The sequence below is a fragment of the Schistocerca serialis genome, chromosome 4 (assembly GCF_023864345.2).
Source record: "Schistocerca serialis cubense isolate TAMUIC-IGC-003099 chromosome 4, iqSchSeri2.2, whole genome shotgun sequence".
In the NCBI taxonomy this organism is placed as follows: domain Eukaryota; kingdom Metazoa; phylum Arthropoda; class Insecta; order Orthoptera; family Acrididae; genus Schistocerca; species Schistocerca serialis.
Genome location: NC_064641.1, coordinates 467240500 through 467267471, shown reverse-complemented (window position 1 = coordinate 467267471; position 26972 = coordinate 467240500). Strand labels below are relative to the sequence as shown.

Genomic DNA, 26972 nt, shown 5'->3' with positions numbered 1-26972 from the left:
AATGCTCTTCTTCATCTACAAAGTCTGGGGCAGGTGGAGTCTGTCTGTTGGGTTTCAGGCCACATGGGTATTAAGGTCTCCAAAATGGCAGAGGTAGCAGTGAAGGAGGCTTGATGTAATAGTTAGGCACTTCAGTGTGCCATCCCCTTACATGCTGTCACCTCATTATTTAGGTACAGTGTCATGTTTAGTTGGGACGAAGAGTGGCTGGAAGTAACAGACAACAAACTGTGTCTATTGAAGTTCACAACACAGCTGTGGCATGTCTCCTTCCAGACATGCAGATGGGATGAGATCAGCTTCTTACTCCAATGGGAAGACCTTCCACATTGTGCTTTCTGTGACGTACAGATCACACTGATCCACATATTAATGAACTGTGGTTTATATTCAGACAAGGTGACAGCAGCTAAATTACTGACAGACTTGCTCTCTATTTTAATTGAGAGTAAAATGAAAATGGTACATATTTTAAGGTTTTGTGAAATGTCTGACTTCTTCCCTAAAATTTTAGTGATAAATTTCCAGTGTTATCAGGATGGCTAGTTCATCAGTGTTTTTTGTAAGTGATAAACCAGCCACATATTCCTTGTATCTGTTTTAGTTTTTCCCTTGCCTTATTTTAATTGCCAGTTTTAGAACATCTGACTTTGGTAATGCTGTCATTCAGAATATGAGCTAGTGTGTGGTTGATCCAGGTTGAGAATGGGGGAGTGTGTGTGTGTGTGTGTGTGTGTGTGTGTGTGTGTGTGTGTGTGTGTAGCTTTATATCAGTTGCTTCTTACACCTTTCATCAAATTTTCAGCATGTTAATCATTTTCATTTCTGCTTATTTTTGTAAGGGCACTAATAACCTCGCTGTTGAATGCTCCCTAAACAACAAACTGTAAGATGCAAACATTTGATATAAATATTGTGTATTGAAACACCATGTTGAAACTGAATGAATTTTTACATTTTTTTTAAAGTAAACCTGTATTCCATTAATCAAAATTGTAATTAAGTATTTTATGCCTACTTCCAAGAAGAATGTCATTGCTACCTGTGAATTTTGATGGTGGTGATTGTCATGGTGATGGAGCAGGACAAGGAAGAGGAGGAAAAAAGAGGCAACCAATTGCTGCAGATGAATGATGGTCGGCACTTAGGCACACTCGACAGATCAGGAAATTTCGTGAACTGTTAATGGCACAGAACAGAAATTATTTCGTACACACAGTCAAAAGTTATTTTGATGAACAGAAATAGAAGTTACAAACGTGGTAGAGTCATGCAGTAACTTGTGACTGCAGAGCTCTACCATGTTCATAAATGTGGAACACTTCCATTTATATTCATCAAAACAACTTGAAATGGCCTTCAAATTGTTAGCAAGAACATTGCAGAGTGCATGAGATTCCTAAAATTCAAAATAAATATCTGCATTGGGATAAATTTCAGAACAGAAGAGGTGTCAAGCTGAAGAAAGGTCCATAGAAAAGGACAATTACTGTCTATCCTTACAGGGTATAAGTATTTCTTCAGAGGAGCAACGGACAAGTTTTGAGTTATGCCTGGATAGCACTGTCAGTAGAGCATTTGCTCTCATATATCATACAACCAGTTTTTGAATACCACCCTCATAGAAATCTGCTACCTGGTTAGGCAACAATTGCAGAAAGCATACTTCTAAACACTTGAGGAAACTTGTCACATAATGTCAAAATTGTAATGTTTTTGTTCTCTCCCTCATTTTCATCAACTTTCTGCACCAAATCATAGTTCATGACTGAAGGTTGCCCACTTTAGTCCACATCATGCACATTCATATGGCCATTTTTAAAAGCTATCACACATTTCCATACGATCCCATTGCTTGTAAAGTTTTCTTCGTGCACTTCACTGATCTGACAATGAACTTCAGCTGCTTTCATGACTTTAGCAATAAGAAAATGAATCACAGCACATATTTCGCAGTCAGTGGGATTCTCAATTGGAGAAGGCATTTCAAATAATCACAAACAAATGTAAACACACTGAATATTGGTGGGAATTATGTAGAGAAGCAGAGTATAGTACAGGCACTCATGTAAAAACAAAATTGCTAGAAACGCCTACTTCTTTTATTTTAATTTTAAAACCGTTCTTACTTTAAAAAGATACACTTCATAATTGTCCTTTTCTACACACCTGGGTAATGCTCAGTGCATTTTCTATTTCTACACATTATTGTCCCACATCAGTGGAAATAATCTTCTCTTTATTCTGTCCAATTATAGTTTCAGCCTTAGAAGATCATTTAGTGTGATTATTTATTTAATATTAATGTTTGTTTTAGAAATAAAAAGCATCAAAAACTTCATAATTGTAATGCTGAATAGTTCCTTTATTTCCAGGGTATCCAGGACAGCATACACCAGGCGTATCATGGAAATCATTGGAAACATTCGAAAGCAACGTGATGAAATTGCCAAGGTCCTAGCAGATACACGAGAGCTTCAGAAGGAGATAAACACTCTCTCAGGACAACTTGAAAGATCATTCACTGTTGCTGATGAACTTATATTTAGGGTATGCCTCCTCTTTGTGACACATTAATGTATTTTGTAATTACTAGAAAAAGAAACTTTATAGCATATAATAGCCCAGGATGTGAATTAAGTATCAAACTGTGTATGTTACAGCCAGTTCAGTTTTTAATACAAAGTTTAACTTGGAAATTTTTGAAGTTTGATTTTGCAAACAATTTTTGATCTCAGCATGTAATTTGTGAACCCACACAGTGATGATTTAGTCACGTGCTCTCAGTGCAACAAAAATCTGTGAAACATGGATATCTCATGCAGCCATTTATAACGTAAAGATGTTGTGGAGGAATGTGTTTGTGCTAAAGTTACTCAACATGCAAATACTATGAAATTTGGCATGTGCTGAAGTGGTATGGCTTAGTATTTTTCCAGAGATATGTTTGTCACTATGTGTGAAGTTTTCTCATCATAATATAGTGCCTGCATCTGGATTTCAGTGCTGTTATTTAACACAAAAATTGAACTTTGAGTGCTGATTATCAGCCAGTATTTCATAATTGCTCTTATCTGTTTTTACTGCAGATGTTCTTTCTATGGGCTACTTACTGCCCTAAAGTTGTGATGTATCTTTCACTACATTATTCCTCTTTTATGTCTTCTGTCACAACTTTTGTCAGAGGAGACATATAGTGTTACTGCATCATATATGTGTTTATTTTCTTCTTAATTGATTTGCCAACTTAGTTCTCACTCAGTTACAACTTTAATTCTAGGATGCCAAAAAGGATGAAGTTTCACGGCGTGCGTACAAGTTATTGGCAACACTCCACTCAGATTGTTCAGAACTAGTTCAGATGGTAGAAGAAACTGGCGCTATAATACGAGAAATCAGAGATCTTGAAGAACAGGTATGAGTGTTGCTCTTTAAGTTTAAAAAAAGTAAGCAGTGGATGTTTGTGTAACTTTGCAATGCCTTTTCGCTTATTGCCATTTTAGGAGAATTTATAGTCCATTGATATTAGTCATTCCCAGCCACAGAGCCCTTACCTTGTTCACTCATTTTCTTACGCTGCAAAAATGAGGCATTTGTGTGACTATATCAAAAAGACACTCACATCGTGAGGTGTCACAGTGGTCAGCACACTGGACTTGCATTCGGGAGGATGACAGCTCAAACCTGTGTCTGGCCAACCTGATTTAGGTTTTCCGTGATTTCCGTATATCGCTTCAGACAAATGCTGGGTTGGTTCTGTTGAAAGGGCATGGCCAACTTCCTGCCCAATCCTTCCCTACTCTGATGGGACTGATGACCTCACTGTTTGGTCCCCACCCCAAAACCAACCAATCAACCACATCAGTACAGCTAGTAATCGTAGTATAGTTGAGGAAGATATTGCAGATTACAGTCTGTTGGCTGTGTTCGTATCTTTGGTTTGGGCCACGTCAGTCTAACAGCTAAGACTATTTGGTTATGAAGCATTTACACATTACAGTTGTTACACTGTAAAGCTTTGCTCAAGCTGAACATTGTATTGAATAATATAGTGCTTTACTAGGCATTGTTCTATTGAAGTTGGTTTACCTTCACCTTCATCTGTCCTTTGAATCAACTTCTCAGCCAGTTACAGTTGTACCTATAGTTTGAAATGTACACCGAAACACAGTGCAACATGATTTATCGTTTTTTCATTGCTAGAGGTGAAGTGACAGAAACAGTGCTAGGACCAATGGGGATTCAAATCCCAGATGTTTGGCTTTGTGGTCTGGAACCATGAGCCACCGAGGCACACAGCTGTATAACACATTAATAAATTATTTATCAAACAGAAACTGCACTGAGTCACAGAAAGAAACACTGGTTATAAGACACAGCTCTGTTTGAGAATCAAACAAAGAAAATGGTGGTGATATTCTACTTTGTTATTTAAGGTCTGATTAATAAATAACAAATAATTACATGTAAGCACAGAACTACATAATCCACTTATCCATAAATAATTTATTCACTAATACAATTTTACAACTGATCTATTTGTTAGAATAGTTATATAGAAGCAAATTTATTGGAATAATGCCCATCCCTGTTTGTAATACTATTGTTGATTTCCACATTACACATGTATGTAATTTTGCAATGTAAATTAACAGATAATAATACACTCCTGGAAATTGAAATAAGAACACCGTGAATTCATTGTCCCAGGAAGGGGAAACTTTATTGACACATTCCTGGGGTCAGATACATCACATGATCACACTGACAGAACCACAGGCACATTGACACAGGCAACAGAGCATGCACAATGTCGGCACTAGTACAGTGTATATCCACCTTTCGCAGCAATGCAGGCTGCTATTCTCCCATGGAGACGATCGTAGAGATGCTGGATGTAGTCCTGTGGAACGGCTTGCCATGCCATTTCCACCTGGCGCCTCAGTTGGACCAGATTTCGGGCTGGACGTGCAGACCGCGTGAGACGACGCTTCATCCAGTCCCAAACATGCTCAAAGGGGACAGATCCGGAGATCTTGCTGGCCAGGGTAGTTGACTTACACCTTCTAGAGCACGTTGGGTGGCACGGGATACATGCGGACGTGCATTGTCCTGTTGGAACAGCAAGTTCCCTTGCCAGTCTAGGAATGGTAGAACGATGGGTTCGATGACGGTTTGGATGTACCGTGCACTATTCAGTGTCCCTCGACGATCACCAGTGGTGTACGGCCAGTGTAGGAGATCGCTCCCCACACCATGATGCCGGGTGTTGGCCCTGTGTGCCTCGGTCGTATGCAGTCCTGATTGTGACGCTCACCTGCACGGCGCCAAACACGCATACGACCATCATTGGCACCAAGGCAGAAGTGACTCTCATCGCTGAAGACGACACGTCTCCATTCGTTCCTCCATTCACGCCTGTCGCGACACCACTGGAGGCGGGCTGCACGATGTTGGGGCGTGAGCGGAAGACGGCCTAACGGTGTGCGGGGCCGTAGCCCAGCTTCATGGAGACGGTTGCGAATGGTCCTCGCCGATACCCCAGGAGCAACAGCGTCCCTAATTTGCTGGGAAGTGGCGGTGCGGTCCCCTACGGCACTGCATAGGATCCTACGGTCTTGGCGTGCATCCGTGCGTCGCTGCCGTCCGGTCCCAGGTGGACGGGCACATGCACCTTCCGCCGACCACTGGCGACAACATCGATGTACTGTGGAGACCTCACGCCCCACGTGTTGAGTAATTCGGCGGTACGTCCACCCAGCCTCCTGCATGCCCACTATACGCCCTCACTCAAAGTCCGTCAACTGCACATACGGTTCACGTCCACGCTGTCGCGGCATGCTACCAGTGTTAAAGACTGCGATGGAGCTCCGTATGCCACAGCAAACTGGCTGACACTGACGGCGACGGTGCACAAATGCTGCGCAGCTAGCGCCATTCGACGGCCAACACCGCGGTTCCTGGTGTGTCCGCTGTGCCGTGCGTGTGATCATTGCTTGTACAGCCCTCTCGCAGTGTCCGGAGCAAGTATGGTGGGTCTGACACACCGGTGTCAATGTGTTCTTTTTTCCATTTCCAGGAGTGTAAGTACTTAAGAATCCAAACTGGATATATGCTAATATTTTCATTCCATGGGTGTTCTCAAAAAGGTAGAGAACAGTAACTTGTGCCAAAGAGCCCTCACCTCTTATAGTGATACATAAAGAGTTGATAGTCTTCTTAACAAGGGGTTATATAAAAATTGATGACAATAATAACTGTTGTTAGAAGTCATTTAATGAGCATGACAGACAAATTATGCTGTCCAGTCAGTTTGGTCATTATTTCATTTTTTGCAAGAAAACAGTGAGTGAGTAAAACATTAATGTATATACATTATAATTATCTGTGCTGTGGGAAACTGATTGGCTTTGCACACTTTCTTGTCAGCCATTGAAGTTGGATGGTATCTTTGTCACTTGCTTGCATATAGGACAAGACTCCAGTGAAGTGACCAGTTGGTATGCAACACTTGGCGAGCTGTTTGTTTGTATGTGCCATCCAATGTTGGACTGGTGAGCTATTTGTTTGTATTCACCATCCAATGTCAAGTTCCACTGTTTGTTTGGACTTCTAGAACTGCAGATGTGAAGCTTGTTAATGTGTTTACATTAAATCCATGTAATAACATTCTCAGTACTAGTGACCTTGCACGTTATGGTATTGACCCTCAGTAATTTTGTGGGCAACTCTGAACCCAACAATCAATCTTGGCATAAATTTGTGTATTTGTTATTGTATATCGAACAAAAGCGCTGGCAGGTCGAAAGACACACAAACATACACACAAAATTCAAGCTTTCGCAACAAACTGTTGCCTCATCAGGAAAGAGGGAAGGAGAGGGGAAGACGAAAGGAAGTGGGTTTTAAGGGAGAGGGTAAGGAGTCATTCCAATCCCGGGAGCGGAAAGACTTACCTTAGGGGGAAAAAAGGACAGGTATACACTCGCACACACGCACATATCCATCCACACATACAGACACAAGCAGACATATTTAAAGACAAAGAGTTTGGGCAGAGATGTCAGTCGAGGCCGAAGTGTAGAGGCAAAGAAGTTGTTGAAAGACAGGTGAGGTATGAGTGGCGGCAACTTGAAATTAGCGGAGATTGAGGCCTGGCGGATGACGAGAAGAGAGGATATACTGAAGGGCAAGTTCCCATCTCCGGAGTTCGGATAGGTTGGTGTTGGTGGGAAGTATCCAGATAACCCGGACGGTGTAACACTGTGCCAAGATGTGCTGGCTGTGCACCAAGGCATGTTTAGCCACAGGGTGATCCTCATTACCAACAAACACTGTCTGCCTGTGTCCATTCATGCGAATGGACAGTTTGTTGCTGGTCATTCCCAGATAGAATGCATCACAGTGTAGGCAGGTCAGTTGGTAAATCACGTGGGTGCTTTCACACGTGGCTCTGCCTCTGATCGTGTACACCTTCCGGGTTACAGGACTGGAGTAGGTGGTGGTGGGAGGGTGCATGGGACAGGTTTTGCATCGGGGGCGGTTACAAGGATAGGAGCCAGAGGGTAGGGAAGGTGGTTTGGGGATTTCATAGGGATGAACTAACAGGTTACGAAGGTTAGGTGGACGGCGGAAAGACACTCTTGGCGGAGTGGGGAGGATTTCATGAAGGATGGATCTCATTTCAGGGTAGGATTTGAGGAAGTCGTATCCCTGCTGGAGAGCCACATTCAGAGTCTGGTCCAGTCCCGGAAAGTATCCTGTCACAAGTGGGGCACTTTTGTGGTTCTTCTGTGGGGGATTCTGGGTTTGAGGGGACGAGGAAGTGGCTCTGGTTATTTGCTTCTGTACCAGGTCGGGAGGGTAGTTGCGGGATGCGAAAGCTGTTTTCAGGTTGTTGGTGTAATGATTCAGGGATTCCGGACTGGAGCAGATTTGTTTGCCACGAAGACCTAGGCTGTAGGGAAGGGACCGTTTGATGTGGAATGGGTGGCAGCTGTCATAATGGAGGTACTGTTGCTTGTTGGTGGGTTTGATGTGGACGGACGTGTGAAGTTGGCCATTGGACAGGTGGAGGTCAACGTCAAGGAAAGTGGCATGGGATTTGGAGTAGGACCAGGTGAAACTGATGGAACAAAAGGAGTTGAGGTTGGAGAGGAAATTCAAGAGTTCTTCTTCACTGTGAGTCCAGATCATGAAGATGTCATCAATAAATCTGTACCAAACTTTGGGTTGGCAGACTTGGGTAACCAAGAAGGCTTCCTCTAAGCGACCCATGAATAGGTTGGCGTACGAGGGGGCCATCCTGGTGCCCATGGCTGTTCCCTTTAATTGTTGGTATGTCTGGCCCTCAAAAGTGAAGAAGTTGTGGGTCAGGATGAAGCTGGCTAAGGTGATGAGGAAAGAGGTTTTAGGTAGGGTGGCAGGTGATCGGCGTGAAAGGAAATGCTCCATCGCAGCGAGGCCCTGGACGTGCGGAATATTTGTGTGTAAGGACGTGGCATCAATGGTTACAATGATGGTTTCCGGGGGTAACAGATTGGGTAAGGATTCCAGGCGTTCAAGGAAGTGGTTGGTGTCCTTGATGAAGGATGGGAGACTGCATGTAATGGGTTGAAGGTGTTGATCTACGTAGGCAGAGATACGTTCTGTGGGGGCTTGGTAACCAGCTACAATGGGGCAGCCGGGATGATTGGGTTTGTGGATTTTAGGAAGAAGGTAGAAGGTAGGGGTGCGGGGTGTCGGTGGGGTCAGGAGGTTGATGGAGTCAGGTGAAAGGTTTTTCAGGGGGCCTAAGGTTCTGTTCAGCATGCCACCCTCCACCTCAAAAAACTATCCAATCTCCTGGTTTCCCACCTCCGGAAAGGCAACTCACTCACGCTTCACAACCTTTCCAGCAAACCTCAACCTCCTCTCATTGCACACAAACCCAGTCTCTCCCATCTACTCAATCTCCCGCTTCCAGCTCCACTCCCTCCAAAACCTCAAAATTCCGATCAACACAATCTGGAACCACAACACCCTAATTCAGTAGTTAACCTTTCCTCCAAACCTCTCTCCCAATCCGAAACCTCTGTCCTATCCAAAGGCCACACCTTCAGCCCCACTCCCAGATTCAACCAAACAGCCCTCGTCAAAGATTTACTGTCCTACACTCGTACTCTCTGCTGGAAGTATCACTTTGCCACGAAGAAAAATGATCCTAATCCTACTCCTAATGATCCGACTCCTCAAGACACCATCCAAATTGAACCCTGCCTGGAACAGTTCCGACCTCCGTCACAGCGGGACCCACCTCCTCTTCCTCAAAATCACCCTCTCCAAACCTTCCAGGAATTTCTGACTTCCAGCCTTGCATCTCAATCCTTCTTAAAAAACCTTAATCCTACACCCAACATCACCACTGCTGAAGCCCAGGCTATCCGTGATCTGAAGGCTGACCGATCCATCGTCATTCTTCCGGCGGACAAGGGTTCCACGACCGTGGTACTTGATCGTCGGGAGTATGTGGCTGAGGGACTGCGTCAGCTTTCAGACAACACCACATACAAAGTTTGCCAAGGTAACCCCATTCCCGATGTCCAGGCGGAGCTTCAAGGAATCCTCAGAACCTTAGGCCCCCTGAAAAACCTTTCACCTGACTCCATCAACCTCCTGACCCCACCGACACCCCGCACCCCTACCTTCTACCTTCTTCCTAAAATCCACAAACCCAATCATCCCGGCCGCCCCATTGTAGCTGGTTACCAAGCCCCCACAGAACGTATCTCTGCCTACGTAGATCAACACCTTCAACCCATTACATGCAGTCTCCCATCCTTCATCAAGGACACCAACCACTTCCTTGAACGCCTGGAATCCTTACCCAATCTGTTACCCCTGGAAACCATCCTTGTAACCATTGATGCCACGTCCTTACACACAAATATTCCGCACGTCCAGGGCCTCGCTGCGATGGAGCATTTCCTTTCACGCCGATCACCTGCCACCCTACCTAAAACCTCTTTCCTCATCACCTTAGCCAGCTTCATCCTGACCCACAACTTCTTCACTTTTGAGGGCCAGACATACCAACAATTAAAGGGAACAGCCATGGGCACCAGGATGGCCCCCTCGTACGCCAACCTATTCATGGGTCGCTTAGAGGAAACCTTCTTGGTTACCCAAGTCTGCCAACCCAAAGTTTGGTACAGATTTATTGATGACATCTTCATGATCTGGACTCACAGTGAAGAAGAACTCTTGAATTTCCTCTCCAACCTCAACTCCTTTGGTTCCATCAGTTTCACCTGGTCCTACTCCAAATCCCATGCCACTTTCCTTGACGTTGACCTCCACCTGTCCAATGGCCAACTTCACACGTCCGTCCACATCAAACCCACCAACAAGCAACAGTACCTCCATTATGACAGCTGCCACCCATTCCACATCAAACGGTCCCTTCCCTACAGCCTAGGTCTTCGTGGCAAACAAATCTGCTCCAGTCCGGAATCCCTGAATCATTACACCAACAACCTGAAAACAGCTTTCGCATCCCGCAACTACCCTCCCGACCTGGTACAGAAGCAAATAACCAGAGCCACTTCCTCGTCCCCTCAAACCCAGAATCCCCCACAGAAGAACCACAAAAGTGCCCCACTTGTGACAGGATACTTTCCGGGACTGGACCAGACTCTGAATGTGGCTCTCCAGCAGGGATACGACTTCCTCAAATCCTGCCCTGAAATGAGATCCATCCTTCATGAAATCCTCCCCACTCCGCCAAGAGTGTCTTTCCGCCGTCCACCTAACCTTCGTAACCTGTTAGTTCATCCCTATGAAATCCCCAAACCACCTTCCCTACCCTCTGGCTCCTATCCTTGTAACCGCCCCCGATGCAAAACCTGTCCCATGCACCCTCCCACCACCACCTACTCCAGTCCTGTAACCCGGAAGGTGTACACGATCAGAGGCAGAGCCACGTGTGAAAGCACCCACGTGATTTACCAACTGACCTGCCTACACTGTGATGCATTCTATGTGGGAATGACCAGCAACAAACTGTCCATTCGCATGAATGGACACAGGCAGACAGTGTTTGTTGGTAATGAGGATCACCCTGTGGCTAAACATGCCTTGGTGCACAGCCAGCACATCTTGGCACAGTGTTACACCGTCCGGGTTATCTGGATACTTCCCACCAACACCAACCTATCCGAACTCCGGAGATGGGAACTTGCCCTTCAGTATATCCTCTCTTCTCGTCATCTGCCAGGCCTCAATCTCCGCTAATTTCAAGTTGCCGCCACTCATACCTCACCTGTCTTTCAACAACTTCTTTGCCTCTACACTTCTGCCTCGACTGACAACTCTGCCCAAACTCTTTGTCTTTAAATATGTCTGCTTGTGTCTGTATGTGTGGATGGATATGTGCGTGTGTACGAGTGTATACCTGTCCTTTTTTCCCCCTAAGGTAAATCTTTCCGCTCCCGGGATTGGAATGACTCCTTACCCTCTCCCTTAAAACCCACTTCCTTTCGTCTTCCCCTCTCCTTCCCTCTTTCCTGATGAGGCAACAGTTTGTTGCGAAAGCTTGAATTTTGTGTGTATGTTTGTGTTTGTTTGTGTGTCTTTCGACCTGCCAGCGCTTTTGTTCGGTAAGTCACCTCATCTTTGTTTTTATATATAATTTTTCCCACGTGGAATGTTTCCTTCCATTATATTGTTATTGTATATCAGTGTACTTACAACTGTGCTCCGTGTTTAAGACAGAATGCTTAGCTACTCATGCCCAAAGTGGCATGTCAGACAACATTCCCCAGAACTAAATTTTCACTCTGCAGCAGAGTGTGCACTGATATGAAACTTCATGGCAGATTAAAACTGTGTGCTGGACCGAGACTTGAACTCGGGACCTTTGCATTCCACGGGCAAGTGCTCTACCATCACAGTTTTAATCTGCTGGGAAGTTTCAACTTTCCCCAATTGGGAGTATATAAGATCCATTGTTTTATTGCCACAAACTAACTTGCAACACATGTCTAAGACAATATTTTTCTTTACCTGTATCAAGCTACATAATAATATTGTCAGAATGTTTTTCATAATTTTCATATTTGTCAGGCCAGCCTCCGCTGAACACACACACACACACACACACACACACACACACACACACAAACCATCTCATAGAATAAATATGTATTATGAATGAAAACACAGAAGATACCAGTGTGTGTTTTCATACATAATGCATAAAATGAAGTACCAAGAACTGATGGAACTGTCAGTCATTATGAAAAGGATAGTTGCTACTCACCATATAGCAGAGAAGGCAGCCAGAGACTGTGGTCGTGTATGAGAGTTGTCGTTGCACGTGTGTGTGTGTGTGTGTGTGTGTGTGTGTGTGTGTGTGTGTGTGTACGAGCACTTACCTTTTATGTATTGTGCATGGTATCCTTTGAAATACTCTCCTCCACAATTGATACACAGCTTCCAATGCCATTTCCACTTCTGGAGGCAGTCTTGGTACACCTCTTGCTGGACCTCATGAAACACTGTCTGCAAATTTTATTTTATCTCATCTATGGTTGCAAATCTTCATCCTTTCAAGGGGGTTTTAAACTTAGGAAATAAAAATAAAAGTCGGAAGGGGCCCGTCTGGAGAGTATAGAGGATGGGGTAGCTAACTGATTTCATTTTTTGTGTAATAGTTACGCGTCAACAGGAATGTAGGAGTGGGTATGTTATTGTGATGTATGACATTGTCAGGCTCACAATGCGTCACAATATTACCATCAATTAACAGTTTTTCCTAGTGGCACAATTTCATGATGAATTAATCCTTCAAAGTCAAAGAAACTATCAGCATGGCTTTGACATTTTACCTGATCTACCAAGCTTTTTGTGGTCTTGGAGAACCTTTCCCAACCTATTGTGAAAATTGAACCTTGTTCTGAACATCATAAACGTAGACCCATGTCTCATCACCAGCTATGATTTTCTTAAGAAACATCTTATTCCCATTTGCACAATCCAAAAACTCTTCACAGATCGCGAGGCGAAGGTCTTTCTGGTTTTGACCCATGAGCCGTGGGACAAATTTGTGACAACATGATGCATTCCATGATGTTGTACCAGGATTTCATGATGTGATCCAACTTAAATGTTATATTCTTCTGCAAGCTCTTGGACAGACGGTATGTGATTGGTATGCACAATTTCGTTGATGTTCCTGACATGCATGTCATCAGTAGATATTGAAGGGCATCATGAATGAGGGTCATTTTTAACTTCCGTCCTGCCATTTTTAAACCATGTGAACCATTCGTAATACCGAGTATGGCTTAAGCACTTATCACGGTAGGCTTCCTGCACCATTTGGTGTGTCTGTGTAAAAGTTTTCTTGAGTTTCACACAAAATTTAATGCAAATATGTTGCTTCTCTAACGCTCCAATCTCAAAATTCGCAAACTGTGAGAGACGACATTCTACTGTATACAACACTGAACAATAACTAACAGACATACAACAATGAAACTTCCGGCAGTTACACATTAAACACAGGGGTGTGTAGGGATATCAGTCACATTTTGCTCCAACACTCTATTGACACGAAATTACTAATGTTCTGGAATTTTTTGAACAGACCTAGTATGTTTTCAAATTCTGTTGAAAGCTTTGTTTGACATCTTTTTGTTACTGTATTTACTCGAATCTAAGCCACACTTTTTTTCTGGTTTTTGTAATCCAAAAAACCGCCTGCGGCTTAGAATCGAGTGCAAAGTAAGCGGAAGTTCTGAAAAATGTTGGTAGATGCCGCCACAACTAACTTCTGCTGTCGAATATATGTAGCACTTCACAGGCGAAAACCTCTGCGTCAGTAAATAAATTAAAAAAATTCTCGTCTTCCACCTTTTTCTCCGCCCCCAAGTTTCGACCACTGCATTTTCATACATTATCCAACGAAGTAAATACAAATTCCGTATTGTTCATCTATGAATGTAGCAGCATTTCAATGTACTACGAAAATCCGGCTGGCAAGACTGTTTGGCGTGTTTGTCAATATGGCCAACTGTACGTTCTGAATTTTTTCTACCTGTGAGAAGAGATGGTTGCTAATAGGAAGTTTTATGAATTGTGAATCACATGCAGTATTCTCTTCACCATAAGAATAATACGAATATAAACATTTTGCCATGTATTGTTTCGTGTTTGCCGCTATCTCATTTAAATCCTGTCTGCCTAATAAACTACAAAACTAGAGTGAGACAGCAGCAAATGCTGAAGAATATACACATCATCTCATGTTTATAATTGTATTATTCTTATGCGTAATAGTGATACAGTTAGAAATGAAGCACGGCAATTGACTAGATTTTTAAATCTAAGATGACTCTAATTTCTTTGCAGAATGTTACGTACTAAAGAGGCGTGTGCAAAGATTTTCAAACGGAGAAAAATTTTCGCTGAACTCTATCATACGCAGTCTATTATTTGGTTCTTGTTGATCATTGTCAAAGAAAGCAGCAGTGTTAGTAACAACAAATAGCAGTCTCTTGCCATTGTTTCGCTAATGAGACGATTCCTCTCTCTCTCCCTCTCTCTTTAATTTTAAGCGGTGGTAGCGTGCACAAAAGCAAGCCATGCTGCGAGCGGTGACATGCCATAAACTCTCATTATCAGAATGCGACAAACAGTACATGACACAGTACAGTAATGCATTTTCAGCTTAGAGTGACGTAAACACCTATAACAAAGAGAACGGCACTTATCAGATCAAAGAAAAATAAGCAATCAATTCAAACCAGACAAAGCACGTAAAAAGGAAGGGTACCCGTATAAATACGGTCGGAGCGCCTGATGCACAGCAATGGCTACATGGTAAAGCTTAACTGCGAAGCTTACTACTCGAACCAAACTACTGTAGCTGTATCATCATTCATGCGACCTAAATTGTGTCTCATATTACAATGGACCAACTATGTTTAGATTTGGAGGTGACACACACTGCCTGCATAATGTCTGTGCTGGTGAAAATGGCCACACTGCCTACATGCCTCAAATAAAATTAAGTGCCAGTGGACCATTTAAATGTTGAAACACTGCTTAAGTTTGGGTGACAGTACACTCACGTGTTTTTCGATTTTGGAGCACATTTTGTGTTGTGACTGGAGACAAAAACAATTCCACATATTTGTTTCCTCTTTGATTTGCAGAGAACCACCTAATTTGTTAACTTTATAGTGACAGATATTTGTCAGAAATTTGGGGATGGCCAAAGAACCCACTAAGGCTGGGTCAACTGGCTAGGTGTCATCGCCAAGTTTGAACAGGACAGTAACGACAAGAGGAAACTGACAATGCAGACAGCATATCAGAATAAAAAAGTCCAAATGAGTGAACCAAGAGTGTACACCTTAGACGTAGTCGAATCTGACAAGGAATGGTCCAATAAGACATGCCAGAACCTACCCCAAAATTTTTTACACAGGAAGAAGACGACAGAAGGATTGCACTGTCAAAATTTTAGCTGCTAAGAGGCACTGCAAGTATTAAAAAGAAAAAAAAAAGGCTGAAAATTGCCAAATTTATAGTGCGCCAGGCGGCGGTAGAAATGTACACCCCTACTGGTGCTGTAGCAACTGCGCATGCAAAACTAGGCACACACACACACACACAGCTGAGGTCGGTGGTACATTGTAAACAGGAAACACCATACAGCCTGATCGTAATTTGTGAAGGACATTTCTGGCTACCGTTTGTTTACAGTTTCTCTGCTGCAGTACACAGTTACTGTTGTCTCGAATTAGCCACTCAAGTAACATCTATTACAAATTATCAGTTGCTTTTTGCAGTATTGGTAAGCATTGACAATACAGATAAAGCTGAATTAATATTTATTGTGCTTTCATAAGGCATGCCTGCTAATAGTACATTCATTCGAATGATATAAACATTTCGTTTGAAATTGTGGATATATTAGAAGAACTAGGAAATAACTGTGACGATTCCATGAATTGTTGTTCAGATGACTCCAGTTGTGCCAGTAATAGTTCTGAAGAAGAATACTTTGTAAGCCTGGAGGGAAAAAAAACATACATACTACGACAACTTTCAGCAATAAAGGAAAGACAATGAAATATTGGTTAAATGAAAGAGGAGAATAAACGCTTGAAGTTATGCAGTGTCAGGATTGTGACAGGTTCTGGAAATCAGGGAGTATCAGGGAATTTAAAACACGTTAGGGAAATCAGGGAAATTTGAAAAAATCTCTGGAAAAATCTAATTTTTGTCTCAGTAACTGAAATGGTTTGTTTACTGAGGTGTCACGCTTTGACGCTGGCTCGGTGCAGGTGAGTACGTGCACTATTTCACTACTCCCTCATTCCTACTGCTTCTGGTCTTCCAACAACTCCCCTCACCTTGCAGTTAGTGCTGCCACCACTTCTTGCCACTAGCCTAGCAGCTACCGATGAGAGGCAGGGAGACATGAGGACTGGTTTGTTTGGATCTAATTCTCAGAGACTGTAGACACAGTGGCCAGAAATGGTGGTCATGTGTGCATGAGTTATGTCTGAGTGATTGTGTGAATGTGTGTATACTTTCATTTTCTGACAAAAGCTATGGCTGAAAATTTAGTTTTGAGTGTGTGATTGTTTTTTCTACATGCCTGTCTGCAGCTCAGCAATCATTTTTACAGTGAGTTGCTACCTATTCTCATTATTATTGATTCTCAGAGTATTTGAACAAGTTATCTGTTGCATGTATTGATCACCGTGGTCTCATTTCATCAACGTGCTGTCTGTGGGTCGAGAATAGTTGGCCATGCGAGTAGATTTCTATGCCAGTCTAAAACTTCAGGCTATGTCTGTGGTTATCTGTAATGGATCGCGCCTGCTGATATGAAGCCATTCAGTTCCCACTAATGTGCAGGTCCTGCCCGTCGGATGTAGTCTCACAGATCTGACCGCAGGCCAGGTCTGTCTGTGTGTGGCATAATGTAGTGAATTTTTATGGTTTATCCACGGACCCAGGACTGCAGTGGCTCCTCAGTGGGCCAGTGGATTTAAAGAATTGTGACTGTCTCACCACAAGTATGTTGTACAGTGTGGCATTTTATAGACATTTTATTTGTTCTAGTACATTTTTTGGTTTATATGTTATATATTTGAAAGTATGGATGATAAGAAAAAGAAAATTGTGTCAGTTGCTGGCAGTTTGCATGCTGCATACTCTTATATTTCTCAGAAGCAAAATCAAACAATACCTGTAAAATAATAGATATAACCCAGTGGGTAACAACTGACAATAATGAGCATCGTAGAACCAACATTTTATTGGTAGTCACCTACAGTGTTGGTTTACACAATTGTTCCCCACCTTATACACTTCTTTCAAGATGCCTACTTTTTTCTGAGGTTATTTCTGAGCTAGTGAAGGTATTTTAAATCTGTATTGCAATTCCAAGGAAATGCATATTTTTGTTGCCAAATGTTTCGTTTTATTGAAATAAAATGACATCAGTGGTCTGAATGAAACACACATACCACTTCGCTTGCTTTCTCCATCTAAAAACAGTTCATTACAAAAGATGTTGATGTTAGTACTAAGATTTTTTTTGTTTGCATCAGGAAACACAATCTGCATGCAATTTTTTTTATTTTTTTAGATCTTGTTTGCATTATTGTTTCTTGTACCATGGCTGCAAAGATAGATTGTCAACTCACTTCTTAACTTACACTTGAGATCTCAAAATTTGCCAGGGAAATATGCTAAAACTTTTTTATGCTAAAACTTGTTTGAAAATCAGGAAAATACGGGGAATTTCACTTGGGAAAACTTGCAGCAGCCCTGAGTGTGCAAAGGCATCTTAAAGAACTGCAAGGCAAATTGGAACAAAAACTAAAAAATTGACAGTTTAGTTGCAAAAATCTTGTAATCAACATACCAAAATCTGTAAAAATGGGAAAGAATAATTTTCAGCATTTCATTCGAAATGCATTCCTACCAGCTGCAGAAACTAATTCATTGCCTTTGTTGGATTCATGGCCTGGACATAATGATGCTGCATGTTTTTATGGAGGATGACGAAAAATCTGTAGGTGTAATGTGGATTCCGCCTAGAACTACTAGTGTGATTCAACCTCTTGACAAAAACTTTTTTCAACAGTGGAAAGCATTTATCAGGAAATTATCAGACAGCGTAATTTCCGATACCTCTCTCTCATTTCAGGTTTATCTGCAGAGCAGTATTCTTAAGCTCCAGTCATTTGTGCATTACCAGTTTTCTTTGCCATGCTTTACAGATTTCATCAAGTATGCCTAGTATGCAGCACAATATGCAGAACAATGGCCAGAACCATTTCTGACTCCATCCCAGTTCTGTCTAAATAAAACTAGTGGTTACTGTGAAGTGCCTGACTGCATCAATTTTTCCTTTATCTGGTGTGCCTGACACAAGAAAAATGTTTGTTTTTGTCATTCAATAGACACTTCGCATTTTGTGTTGGCTACAGGGAATAAACAAAGAGCTGTTTGAAAAATGTACAACATTCAAACATTATTATAAGGAATAGCCTACAGGAATTATTGTAAAATTTGATACTGCAAGACACATTTTATTTCAACGAATTAAAAGTCCTAATTGATGGATATCATCTGTGACATCAAACACGGTCAGGATTTTATTTTCTCTGCTAGCCACTTTTCTCAGAATTACATGTGCAAGAATTGAACTGTCAATATGAAGTTCTTCAAAAAAATGTTTGTATAGTTTAAGCCAGGTTTTCACTGGAGCAAACAAGCTAACAAGAACGAGTAAAATAGAATTCTGTCTGGTGTACCCTGTTGGCCTCTTGCAGGCCTTTCAACTGGATGCCACTACAGCTACTTACATGTCTCTAACCTTCCCCAGTTAGCTTATCGGAAAATGGAGACCTGCAGTTTAACATGGAATCTGAATCACATGTCTTTCGTGGCCACTCCAACATCAGTGAGAAGTGAATGCTCCATTAAAAATCGTAGTGAAAAAGTTGTGGTCTGAATGGGATTTGGTCCCACGCTCTCTGTATCATGAAGCACGTGCTTCGCCTCAAATGAAAAACAGCCCACAGTTGCACTAAATTATGTTTATTTTAAACCTTGTCCATGGTTTCTGCTATAATAATATAGCCCTCTTCAGAAGTCTTAAAAATGATCAAAATAACATCTAAACTAATGATACAATCTACACATAAACTTCAAAATTAGGTGAGTGATAACATATTACTTATGTACAAACTAATAAATGAAAATTGTCTTAGCGCAGCGGCTGCGTCAAGACCAATAAAATAATTTCAACAGACATAAGCCTGTTTAGAATATAAGTAAACTTACGTATGGCACCGTGTGTCCTCCGCAATTACCTCTGTTATACTGGGCCCATGGTCATCAAATGTGCTGCACCCCTTGCACCAAAGGTGGCACATACCACAATAAGCTACATCGCACCGTTTATCAGGCAACTAGTCAATAAGTATGATAATAAATTTATAGCAGCCTACATGTGCAAATAAAGGACCATATACTTCTCAATACGAATGTCCGACAGATGAAACACTGATGCGTACGATCATTAGATTGGTAGAACATTAACAATTTCATATAACAAAGTGTGTTATATCACTATTTGATGCATGATTCAGTAACGAGACTATCATATGCAAATATAACTTCAGTTTACATTATATGCTCTAATAACTTATAGGGCTAATTCTACCAGCCAACCGTAGTCATTGTACATAGCCACATTACCAGTGATTGACATTAGTTCTACGACTAGCACCCTACTATGTGAGTGTGGTAACATGATACAAGGTGACCAAGGGCACATTAACATATCTGCCTTCAACATAACTACTGTTAACATAAAAGCAGCTCATGACTTTGTATGACAAATTCCTACAGGAGCATTGTCCTAAAACATTAGTTTATCTCAAAAGATAATCGTACATTCATATGGCACAATCGAGTAACTACTAGTGCCTATCTGCTACGCCCAATATGGGCTGAAAACCTTCAAGGAAGCTGGAACTTTTCAAATAACACTGATCATTCAGTAAATTCCTATTGTCAAACTTTTTGTGCTTGTATGTCTGCACCTTCTCCAATAAATCTAGTTTCATACCATTTGCTTCTTTACACAATAGTTCGGTGTTGTTAAAAGGTTGAGGTGTATGTACTTCTTCGATGATTTGTTCAGCAAACATTGACCCATTTTTATTCGTACCCATCCTCGACGGCATATGTTCTTTATATCTTATGGCTATAGACCTACCTGTTTGCCCTATGTAATACGGCGGGCAATCATTACATTTCAATTTATAATCTCCCGATTGCAATAGCTTATTGTAATTGTTATTGCTGAAACAAAGAAAATTCTGTTTTAAGCTATTGTTCATGGAAAATGCTACATTACAGTCATGTTCATGGAGCACACGTTGCATTTTATAACCAGACCATTCTTGTTTTAGAAAAAAACAACGAAAAATAATGTGACCATTTGACCTTACACACATAGTGGAAATGCAAGCTGTCACCTCGTGAGATTATGCTGGACATTGGTAATTAATGTTCTGTTTATAAATTACCCCTCAATGGTAATGAGAAGCCAGGGAAAACTGGCAGCTGACATACAAGGAAAATTTTGGACCAGTGTTAAGGAGAAACGGAGATACAGTTCTGTGTAAAGTGCATGGTCTCCACGCATGTCAAAGGCCTTTGAATATGTCTGCTTGTGTCTGTATATGTGTGGATGGATATGTGTGTGTGTGTGTGTGTGTGTGTGTGTGTGTGTGTGTGTGTGTGTGTGCGAGTGTATACCCGTCCTTTTTTCCCCCTAAGGTGGGTCTTTCCGCTCCCGGGATTGGAATGACTCCTTACCCTCTCCCTTAAAACCCACATCCTTTCGTCTTTCCCTCTCCTTCCCTCTTTCCTGACGAAGCAACCATTGGTTGCGAAAGCTTGAATTTTTTGTGTATGTTTGTGTGTCTATTGACCTGCCAGCGCTTTCTTTTGGTAAGTCACATCATCTTTGTTTTTAGATATGAATTACATAGTACTGTATCTATAATTTTCTTTGAATAAATGATATGAACAAGATAAAACTCTTAGTACTTTTTCTGCATGGAACACATTACATATTATGTAGAATAAATTATTTTGAAACTTCCTGGCATATTAAAACTGTGTGCCGGACCGAGACTCGAACTCGAGTTCGATAAGCTCGAGTTTGAGTCTTGGTCCGGCACACAGTTTTAATCTGCCAGGAAGTTTCATATCAGCGCACACTCCGCTGCAGAGTGAAAATCTCATTCTGGATAAATTATTTTGCTTAACGAGTGTTTCATATTATGAGTAATGTGAAATCAGTTCAAAAGTAAATAGGGACAACATACTAAGAACATAATTTTTTGAACACTCAGGTTGAACATAACAAACAACAGTGGACAAATCTTGGACAATGAAAGTTTTTATAGATTAGAAACATAATGTCTGTACTTGAATACACAGGCTGTCCAAAGTTTCTGTGCAGTCTTTGATCTAATGACTGAATAATCATGTTTTCTTCTTGATGCAAAGTTTCAAAAACAGAATTAAAAATGCTTGCACAAATGTAGGTTATGGTACATTGAAAACTTTCAAAAAAATACTCTTCTCTTGGAGAGAATACTATCATTTACAGATGACATTTGCCTACTTCACACGAAATGGTTGATCCTGAATGGCTCTTACACAGATGGAGACCACAGCTTTCACATGTTAACTTGGTTTTCGTGATGTTGTCTCTGGTTACTTGCATTCCTCAAGCATCTTGATTTCCTAGTTGGTTCCTCATTTGCAGCAATTTTGGTTACCTCTAGTTTCTTTTCAAGGATGTCTCCCAAAGCACAAATAATAGTCATTTCAAGTCCTCATATCACTCTTCTACATATGGTTTCAAAAGTTTAGGAACTAATTCATGGAGACACAGTTTTCTGGCATTTGATTTCCCTTCGTTCCACTTAGGCACATTCATTTTGAACAGTGTGCGTGAGTTTACTGCTGGTATATCAAGTAGAATGTAGAACGTTGTCATTGGCCATCTTCTTGTAGCCCTTTTTGTAGAGTATGTCCTAGTCATTTGATCTATGGCATCTACTCCTCCCTTAGTGGAATTATACCATAGGTATCGATGGGTTTTCTTTTTTGGTGTATCAACATCTACTCCTGCATCATGTGTTGACAGCATCAACAGACTTTTTTTTTTATTTTTTTTTTAAGCGAGAATCGTTACTGGAGACTTCTTGGTGGCTGAATCTGTAAATGCAAATTTGGAGGAATACAGCTCTCTGCCTGCTGTCATCTTAAGTTCTTGTGGTATGTGTTTTCTACTGGATTTGAGTGTGCCAACCAATGTTAATTTTGTAATCTTCATACAGAATGTCCGCCAATTCCACAGATGTTAGAAACGGTCAGCTGTGGCATTGTAGCTTGTATTCTTTATTCGCCCACCAGTTCATAATCTCAAAAGGACCTTGCTCACAGGCTAGTCTACTCTCTTTTCCAGCATACATTTCCATTTTTATAGTGTATTGTTTAGTTGCACTATTAAGAATTCAGACAAGTATGGCATATTTTCTAGTTTTGTCTTTGGAAATTCATCAGTTGCATTGTGAGGTCCACTTCTGAATTACCTTGGAAAATTCCATTCAATTCTTCAAATACTGCATGCAGCAGTGCAAATTTGTCACTTACATGTCTTTGTGCTGTGGTGCTTTTATCATCAAAACAAAGAATTTTCTGTAGCTGATATGCTCTTGTCTTAATTACAGCTCCTCTTTATACAGCTCTTTTCAATAAATTTGGCCATAAATCAGATTACGAAATATGGGTGTCTTGGGAAATTCCCACTAGAATTAAAATTCCCATCAAAGCATATGTTTCAGAAATGCTAGCAGGAGATATGTTCTCTTCTTTGCTTCTTCATTTGTATTGTCCAAAATTTCCTGTGCTGTTTTAGGAGTGAAAAATTTCTTGAATGATTCCCATCAGTAGTCATTCCCTGGTGTTCACAGACTATGTTGGCAAAATCCCTTTTACAATGCCTTGGAGCTTCTGCAAGATACGCTCTACCAGAACTTGTAAAATATTTGTTCAGAGCATTGTCTGTATGTTTTTTTCTTCATTGCCCTCCACTTCTATTTTGTGTGATCTGACTCATAATCAATGAAATCTGATAAATCGTCATCTACTAAGAGTTTCACAAGAATTTCTGCATCATTCAAGCCTCTATAACTCATTTTAGAAAAACTTCTTTACAAGAAAGGCATTTGCTCTACTGTGACAAATTTCTGATAATGATGGTTAGTAATCAAAAATGAAAATGAAACTCAACAATTAATCTCAACAAGGCGCTGTAAAACTCACATTTGAAATTTCTGTGTGAAATTTAATAAAAGAAAAATGTATGGTCAATTTTTGTCCATGCTTGGTGGTTGCAGGGAAGACAATACAATTATGGTCTCATGTTGTACAAACCAGGGCAAAATGTGCCCTAGAGCATAAAATTTCTATTTTTTATTTGCAATTTTTAAAATTTTAACGAGAGAAATGTACGGTATAGTACTTTATAAGGTGAAAGATAAGTAGAAAAAGTCCCATAACACAGAAGGATATTTGTTATGATTTTTTAATAAAAGAAAAATGTACAAGCAACTTTTGCCCATGCTTGGTGCTTGTAGGGTTAGCAAATTGGCTCAACCTGGCCTCTGCCTGAGAGATCATCTGATACGGTTAATATTTCTGCCAGTTAAGTGGTTACGTACCTCAACCAACTTGCCTTCAACTGTACAAAAGTTTAATGCCTTGCTCATTTGGTATTTATTTCAAGAGTCCTTAATATCTTGTTTTATAGTTGATAACTACTCAACATTAATGAGTTTATTCATTCTCCAATAGCCCGTCTATCTGTCAGGCCAGTTTCTATCCATGCCCATATGAATTTAAATCTCTGAATCTTTGATGCCTCATTAATGGTTACAGTCTTTTAAGTTTTATTTTATATTTACTGCTTTTCTAACTTCGATTTTATTGTGGTGATCTCTCATTTTGCTTTATTAAACAACTTTGCTTGCTGTTCATATCTGCGCTGTAGCTATCATTTACCACAGCCTCTGGACAAAGTAGTGTCTAGTTGCACCTTGTCAAGCACTGTTCATTCAGTCTTTTGAAGGTGCAGGTGTAAAGATAAATTACACTTTTATGTTTAAGCTGTGCAAGACAAGATTTGATATTAATCATTGTGGATGATATTAGCTTTACCTTGAAAAATTCTCCACTATTATGAACCCAACACTGCTGCATGGCTTTACTTTGCCAGTTTATTTCCTTATATGTATCCACTTACATAGCAAATATATGCTGTGCAAATGTGTACTATGCAGCCTTATTTTTTAATGGCTCTGTTATGCATAACTTTGACATGCTCAGTTAAGAAGCTGATAAAATATGAATTGAAATGCTCTCTTGACAGTGTGAATATTTGTACTAAATATCAATAAGACTGTCTGTAATCATTTAACATTCTTCACTTGTTAGTGTTTTCACAGTATAGTAAATTGTCTCACAAATATCTTTGATTGTAATCTGGGTTTTATTTGTGCCATGGTTATCTAGCATTTTAAAACATTGAACTTGCATTTGGATAAGAACAAACATTAGTGGCTTTTGACCTGTTTTAGTGATTAACAAGATGTAGACAAAAATACATTTTAATTTATTATTTATTGCTAGTTACTGAACATGATTATCTTTACGAAAGTCATTCACCAAGGGTGCTCGCGACTCTTTTGTTAGTGTATGAGTGGCAAGCATGGGGCCCCGAACAGTCACAGTACTTGGTTATTTCCTGTATCTTTTTTTCTCACACTTGGCATGTAGGGCAGATGCCCTGTTGACAACTTAGCCTGTTCATAGGAGAGATCGATTATGGCTTTTCCTATTTTGTATGTCTTGTTTGACACCATCAAACAATGGAATATCCAGGATGGAATGTAACAGTATTATGAAAAGGAAAGTTGCTACTCAGCATATCGCGGAGATACCGAGTCGCAGATAGGCACAACAAAAAGACAGTCTTTGTGTTGTGCCCATCTGCGACTCAGCATCGCCTCTATATGGTGAGTAGCAACTTACCTAGCCATGAACCATGGGCCTTGTCATTGGTGGGATGGCACGTAAGCCTCAGCAATACAGATAGCTTTATGGTAAGTTTAACCTAAGCAGAGGGGTATCTGTTACAAATGCGTGGCTTCTGAAGAGGGGAAGAAGCCTTATCAGCAATCACAGGGGCAACAGTCTGAGAGATTCACTGATGTGCCCTTCCAACATCAACCAAAACAGCCTTGCTGTGCTGGTGCTGTAACTGGTTGAAAGCAAGTGGAAACTACAGCAGTAATCTTTCCTGATGTCGTGCAGCTGTACTGTATTGTTAAATAATGATGGCATCCTCTTGGGTAAAATATTTGAGAGGTAAAATAGTCCCCCTTTCGAATCTCCAGGCAGGAACTATGCAGGAGGACATTGTCATCAGGATAAACAAAACTGGCATTCTGCAGATTGGAGCGTGGAATGTTAGAGCCCTTAATCAAGCAAATAGGTCAGAAAATTTACGAAGGGAAATGGGTAGGTTGAAGTTACATATAGTGGAAATTAGTGAAGTTCATTCACAGGAGAAATGACTTCTGGTCAGGTGAACACGGGGTGGTTGTTGTTATTGTGGTCTTAAGTCCAGAGACTGGTTTGATGCAGCTGTCCATGCTACTCTATCCTGTGCAAGCTTCTTCATCTCCCAGTACCTACTGCAACCTACATCCTTCTGAATCTGCTTAGTGTATTCATCTCTTGGTCTCCCTCTATGATTTTTACCCTCCACGCTGCCCTCCAATACTAAACTGGAGATCCCTTGATGCCTCAGAACATGTCCTACTAACCGGTCCCTTCTTATTGTCAAGCTGTGCCACAAACTCATCTTCTCCCCAATTCTATTCAATACTTCATCATTATTTATGTGATCAGCCCATCTAATCTTCAGCATTCTTCTGTAGCACCACATTTCAAAAGCTTCTATTCTCTTCTTGTCCAAACTGTTTATCGTCCATGTTTCACTTCCATACATGGCTACTCTGCATACAAATACTTTCAGAAACGACTTCCTGACACTAAAATTTATACTCGATGTTAACAAATTTCTCTTCTTCAGAAATGCTTTCCTTGCCATTGCAAGTTTACATTTTATATCTTCTCTACTTACACCATCATCAGTTATTTTGCTCCCCAAATAGCGAAACTCCATTACTACTTTAAGTGTCTCATTTCCTAATCTAATTCCCTCAGCATCAGCCGACTTAATTCGACTACATTCCATTATCCTCGTTTTGCTTTTGTTGATGTTCATCTTATATCCTCCTTTCAAGACACTGTCCATTCCGTTCAACTGCTCTTCCAAGTCCTTTGCTGTGTCTGACAGGATTACAATGTCATCGGCAAACCTCAAAGTTTTTATCTCTTCTCCATGGATTTTAATACCTACTCCAAATTTTTCTTTTGTTTCCTTTACTGCTTGCTCAATATACAGATTGAATAACATTGGGGAGAGGCTACAACCCTGTCTCACTCACTTCCCAACCATTGCTTCTCTTTCATGACCCTCGACTCTTAAAACAGCCGTCTGGTTTCTGTACAGATTGTAAATAGCCTTTCGCTCCCTGTATTTTACCCCTGCCACGTTCAAAATTTGAAAGAGAGTATTCCAGTCAACTTTGTCAACAGCTTTCTCTAAGTCTACAAATGCTAGAAATGTAGGTTTGCCTTTTCTTAATCTAGCTTCTAAGATAAGTCGTAGGGTCAGTATTGCCTCACGTGTTCCAATATTTCTACGGAATCAAAACTTATCTTCCCCAAGGTCGGCTTCT

At 41.0% G+C, this 26972-nt stretch overlaps 1 protein-coding gene across 2 annotated transcripts in view; it reads left to right on the top strand.

The window, feature by feature from the left end:
* LOC126475113 (coiled-coil domain-containing protein 22 homolog) overlaps window positions 1–26972 on the top strand; it is a 214912-nt gene that overhangs the window by 163997 nt on the left and 23943 nt on the right. For both annotated transcript variants that reach the window (XM_050102697.1, XM_050102698.1), the window contains exons 9-10: window positions 2376–2550; window positions 3281–3415. In XM_050102697.1, coding sequence (XP_049958654.1) covers window positions 2376–2550; window positions 3281–3415 — 310 coding nt within the window. The remainder of the gene's footprint in view (window positions 1–2375; window positions 2551–3280; window positions 3416–26972) is intronic.